At 37.6% G+C, this 5,910-nt stretch overlaps 1 protein-coding gene across 1 annotated transcript; it reads left to right on the top strand.

The window, feature by feature from the left end:
• The first annotated feature begins 352 nt into the window (after positions 1-352).
• On the top strand, positions 353-3,099 carry LOC126582759 (phytoene synthase 2, chloroplastic-like). The gene is made up of 5 exons (XM_050246945.1): positions 353-849; positions 1,553-1,603; positions 1,847-2,019; positions 2,122-2,357; positions 2,590-3,099. The coding sequence occupies exons 1-5, from the start codon at positions 489-491 to the stop codon at positions 2,960-2,962; spliced, it is 1,194 nt and encodes a 397-aa protein (XP_050102902.1). The 5' UTR covers positions 353-488; the 3' UTR covers positions 2,963-3,099.
• The last annotated feature ends 2,811 nt before the right edge of the window (positions 3,100-5,910 follow it).

The following is a 5,910-nucleotide window of genomic DNA, read 5'->3' as shown; positions in this document are numbered from 1 at the left end:
GGACATAAAAATTTTCGCTACTCTCCGAACATCTCATGCTCAAGTAAATTATTCTGAACCGTCAATTGATGTATGTCTCATACCAACAACGGACTCTTCTTCATCCACCCTGGCAAACAACTGACGTATTCTCAACCAAAAAAACAAGAAGGAAAAATAAAAATAATTACACACACAAGTCATTCAAACGCTGTCCACATATTTCCATGTTACCAGCTATGCGAATGGCAAAGCATATTCCTTGAACTTGCCTAGTTTGACAAGGACCATAACTTTTCTTCTCTCAGTACATGCACCGACGTCGATATTAACCTTGGAACCTATAATTATATGTATATATATCGCAGTCGTTACGCAAAAACTACTAGACACACATTTGCCAACTACCACTGCTTTCAAAACTTTGCCTTACCCTCCAATCTCCATAAGAGAAGCCACAACCTCACAGCTCACATACTCACACCCTCACACTCAAAACCTAAAACCCAATGTCAGGTGTTCTACTCTGGGTGGTGAGCCCCAAAGAGAATGCCAGCTCCCTACTGGGTCTGATGCCCAGAATTTGCACCCCAAGGAGGTCTAAATTCTGCCCAAAGCTGGGATTTTCAGGTAGGGTTTTGGCCTACTCGGGTGCAGTTGTAAACCCAGCAAGATCTTCAGAAGAGAAGGTGTATGAAGTGGTGCTGAAGCAGGCTGCGCTGGTGAAAGAACAGAGCACGGTAAAAAGGAAATCTCTGGATTTGGATGAACGGATTGTAACTGAAGGTTTGGACAACTGGGATTTACTGGATAAGGCTTATGATCGGTGTGGTGAAGTCTGTGCTGAGTATGCCAAAACTTTTTACCTGGGTAAGAAACTTTTCTGGATTTCTGCTGCTCCTCCTTCATCGATCTGTTTCTGTGGTGTGTTTTTGCTGTCTGTTTATCTGTTTATCTGTTTTTTTTTTTAATGGGATCCAGTCATTTTCGTGGATATAGAATATACTAATTAAGTACACTATTTTAATAAAGTGGACAGAGCACTTGATTTTGTTTCCATTTTTTATTGTTCAAGCAGTTTAGTGCACATCTTGGATTACTTTTTACTCCTAAAACGTTCACACGTGAGTCTTAAGTAGTTTATATTATCATTCACTCAATACTTAATTGGAAGTCATGGGAAGAGAGAAGGAAATATAGTTAATCTAACTGATCTGTTCTGATTTTTCAAGCATTGAATTACGGATTTTAATATGGAATCTACACTTTTTTGTGGTTTCATGTGTTAGTAAACACAAAAAAGTCGGCAATTGAATTAATACCAACACTCATGTTTTAGTAAGCACACGGAAGTTAAGAATCTGACTAATTCTAATTTTCATTGCATGCAAGTAAAGGGAAATGGAGAAATGGATTGGAAATTTGAGGGCAATTAGATTAATTCTACTTTTCTAACTATTATTGCAGGCAAGAAAACTTGGAATCGTTTTTCTTTCCATTTTTTACTTGAAATGGATGTTCTATTTAATTGGCAAGACACTGTACTTATCAACTTCTTTCTGTGTGTTTTCAGGCACATTGCTCATGACACCGGAGCGGCGACGAGCTGTTTGGGCAATCTATGGTTAGGATATGCCTAACGTTGCAAATTTAGTTCACTTAAAACTGATTTCTACATGCTCTTTACAACTGAGGCAACAAATCCCTTTTGGAAAAAGCATTTTTTTTCCTGCATTAACAGACTCAAATTTTCATTGTAAAGATTGCAAATGAGGGAACAAATTGTGGATAATCTTTGGGCTCAGTGATTATTTAATGATTTGGAATGGTAAATACTAAATGAAGAGTGCTTCTTTTTTTTCTGCAGTGTGGTGCAGAAGGACAGATGAGCTAGTGGATGGACCTAATGCTTCATACATTACACCCAAAGCTCTTGACAGATGGGAGAAAAGACTGACTGATCTCTTTGAAGGCCGACCTTACGATATGTATGATGCTGCTCTATCTGATACTGTCACCAAGTACCCTGTTGACATTCAGGTACAAATACCGCATGCTCACAATCAGATATTAACTCTTTTTTATCTATCGAAATTCGAAAGTACGGAATGATTCACCATACAAATTTTGTTTTTTTGACAGCCCTTCAGAGACATGGTAGAAGGAATGAGATTAGACTTGAGGAAGTCAAGATACCAGAACTTTGATGAACTTTACCTTTACTGCTACTATGTTGCTGGAACTGTTGGATTGATGAGTGTTCCGGTAATGGGGATATGCCCAGAATCAAGCGCCTCAACAGAAAGCGTTTACAATGCTGCATTGGCCCTTGGAATTGCTAATCAGCTCACTAACATTCTGAGAGATGTTGGAGAAGAGTAAGTTTATTCTTATAATAAATGAGTCATTTTAAACATTCCATGTTTAGAAACTCGTGTTGCACGACTATGAGTATGAACCATTGATTAGTCTAGCCTTTTCTTGAATGTGGTCGAGATTCACAGTATGATAACATAAAGATTCATTTGGCAAGACAACATTGCACATCCAAACTAATATGGTTATTCTTCATGTCTAACTAAAATTTGCTCTTTGAATTGATCATTTTAGTGCTAGGAGAGGAAGAGTATATCTCCCCCAAGATGAGCTTGCCCAAGCCGGCCTATCAGACGATGACATCTTTCGCGGGAAGGTGACTGACAAGTGGCAAAGTTTCATGAAGGGACAAATAAAGAGAGCTAGGATGTTCTTTGATGAGGCTGAGAAGGGTGTCTCAGAGCTCAACTCAGCCAGTAGATGGCCAGTATGGGCATCTTTGTTGCTGTATAGGCAGATTCTAGATGCAATTGAAGCAAATGGTTATGACAATTTCACAAAAAGGGCTTATGTGGGAAAAGCAAAGAAGTTTGTATCATTGCCTGTGGCCTATGGAAGAGCCATTATAGGACCCTCTAAATTAACTAAGCAGTTGGTGCTTAGATGAATTAGATGTTTAATTAGATTATATTTGAAGTCTCAATCTCTAAATTTTTAGACAAAGTCCAACTTGAAGTTGGGTCTCAAGTCGAAATATGTAAATTTTTTATACTAATTTTTTTTGTTTAGTCAATCTTTTAATTACCTGCGTTTGGATGATGGATATAAAAGTAGTAATTAGTGGTAGAGGTTAATAGATGTGTGGTGAGAGTGGTCGCCATGGAGTGGTTGATAGATGTGTCAGTGGCGGTAGAGTGTCTCCTAGTGATAAGGTGGTAGCAATTGTGGTTGTGGCATTGGCGGTGGTGATGGTTGTGGGAGGTGGTGATGACAGTGATGGTGGGTACGGTCGGAATGATGGTGACAATTGCAATGACATTGGGGGTTCATGGTAGTACTTATGGTCATGAGAATATGGAGGTTGTGGCATAGAAAACGACGATAGTGGTGAGGATGGCTGCAACGATGGTTGTGGGGATGGTGGTGGCGACTACGGTGACAATAACATCGGATCTCATTAGCCAACGTCAATCAAACTCACCACAACACTCGCCAACAGCAACACTCGTTCGTCGCCGACCAAAAATTTTCTCTTTGCTTCTTCTTCTCTCTTCCTTTCTCTTTTCATACCACATCCAACCAGATCTGTTGCATGCTTGTTTCTTATGTGGTGTAAAGTTTTAAATGTAAATAGAAATTTCTTTAATCTGTTAATTAAGTAAAAGAGTTCATGGACAATGAAATTTCTTTTTCCTGCTACTTCTCTCTTTTGCGCTTATATTTCAGGTCCTACATTTACGATTAGATATACACAAAAATGTGCATATGGATTTATGGATACAAGGACGTGTATGGGGCTTTTTCATATCAATCTAAAATGATTTTAATTGTAACTAACCATTAAAAATGTTAGTTGATGATTCATTTGTCTGTTCTCTCCTCATGTGATGTGACATAATTGGATAGAAACGTTCCTAATATCTCTCCCCCACTAACTACTGTGTTAGGGAATAGTGTGTATGGATGGTGTGGATTGATACACCTGTCACTTGATAAGCATAAGAGTTAGTTAGAATTGTTAGAATATGTTACGTGATAAGGTTTGTAGAGATTAGTTGTACAAATCACCTTTATATTGTTGAATTGTTGTTGTATCTTTTCAATCAAGAAATATAGAATTCTCTTCTTCTCTATGTGCTCTCTCTCTAAAACCTTCTATTATGTTTCAATGGCTGTTGTGTCTGTTTATCTTAACATAGTATTAGAGTCAGGTTACGGGCCTGTGCAAGCCAAAGGCTTGTCACCAAGAAGTGTGGGTTTGGAAACAAGTCTAAACTCTTAATATAGAGCCGGTCTCTAAGTTCTTAAAAAGCACCTCCTGGAAGGATTGAAAACAAGTCTGGACTCCATTGGAGCCAACCTCTGAGTTTCAATTGCCGATATGTGGATCTCCACATGTGAACCACTAAATGGGGTTCCACGTGAGGGGGCATGAGGATGCAAAATCTCAATTGATTTCAGTGGGTTTATAATCGTGTATCCAAGTGACATTTCCGATTCTTAACTCGGACAACAAAACGGAAATTAGTGCTCCTGCTCAAACTGTTGCACATGAGTTCAGAGGATTTTATGTATTTCGGTTATGCAATGGTGGAAGTATATTTGATATTCAGTTAGGCTATCATATGAGAATTTGTGATAAAGGTGGGAGCACCAGGTCTATGTTGATTTGGGTACTATGGAACACACGATATGGTTGTAAAATACAATGCTAGGAAGATTTTCTTATTGCAGAGTCTTTTATGCAACTGTAATCTAATACTCCACTATCCAATTGCAAGGACTACTTCCCAAAAAGATTTTAGATTTTAGATTTTAGATTTTAACATAACTAGCAAGAAACTGTGTTTCCTCTTATGAGCAGTTTGTAGACATCCTTACAAAAGGACTCAACTCTCCACTCTTTTGTACTCATTGTTGCAATCTCATGCTTGGACCTTCCAATCATGAGTTTGAGGGGGCATGTTAGGGAATAGAGTGCATGGATGGTGTGGATTGATACACTTATCACTTGATAAGCATAAGACTTAGTATTGTTAAAATCTGTTAAGTGATAAAGTTGTAGAGATTAGCTGTACAAATCACCTTTATATTGGTAATCGTTGTATCTTTTCAATCAAGAAATATAGAATTCTCTTCTTCTCTCTGTGCTCTCTCTCTCTAAAACCTTTAATTATGTTTCAATGGTTGTTGTGTTTCTTTCTCTTAACAAACCGTGCCACAAAGCTTAAGAAATTGGTGTTACACCTTGAAGCCGAAAAATATTCGAACCCAATATCTTCTATACACGAAAGTCTTTTGTGTGTGTGGTCAATTGTACACAAAAGTCAAGCAAAATTTTGCATTGCAGTCGATATTAAGTGGAGAGGATTACAAGGAAAGAAGTTGAGGGAGGTAAGTGAATGGGAGAGAACTGTTAAAGAGACTCTTAAGGTGAGATTATTTATGTACTCTATATTACATTACCTTTTAACGTTAGTTTTTGTGCTAACATTATAAAATATGTGTTAAAAACATAAAACAGTGGAGAATCCCTTTTTTTTAAGACTCTTTAGCATTTCTCGTAAATCGTAACTTGTAGAATAAGACCAACTATAGTGTGAAATAAAAGATTAGTTAGCTAGCTATAGAGACAGAAATAGCAGCTTTTAAAGATTCTATTTTGACTACAAAAAGAAGCAGAGTTAGAAAGAAAAACCATTAAAAAGTTGGTAAAACCTGATATCCGTATCATATGCTCACCATTTAGCATAACATTGAAGCTTATCTTTGTCACTTTCAAAAGCAGAGGAGGAGTTAAGGATAATTCGTGCCCCTTAATCAACACTTTGATGATTAATTTCATCATTCGTAATCAATCACCTTTGGGAAAAATGAAAACATGCGCGTTGCCAA

Source organism: Malus sylvestris, chromosome 9, assembly GCF_916048215.2.
Source record: "Malus sylvestris chromosome 9, drMalSylv7.2, whole genome shotgun sequence".
Taxonomy (NCBI): Eukaryota; Viridiplantae; Streptophyta; class Magnoliopsida; order Rosales; family Rosaceae; genus Malus; species Malus sylvestris.
Note: the sequence above shows the minus strand (reverse complement) of the source record. Positions and strands in the feature narration are given on the sequence as shown.

Coding starts and splice junctions, on each gene's coding strand:
- LOC126582759 (XM_050246945.1), top strand. CDS start 489: ATGTCAGGTGTTCTACTCTGGGTGGTGAGCCCCAAAGAGAATGCCAGC. Junction 850..1,552: donor TGCCAAAACTTTTTACCTGG/GTAAGAAACTTT, acceptor GTGTGTTTTCAG/GCACATTGCTCATGACACCG. Junction 2,358..2,589: donor CTGAGAGATGTTGGAGAAGA/GTAAGTTTATTC, acceptor TGATCATTTTAG/TGCTAGGAGAGGAAGAGTAT.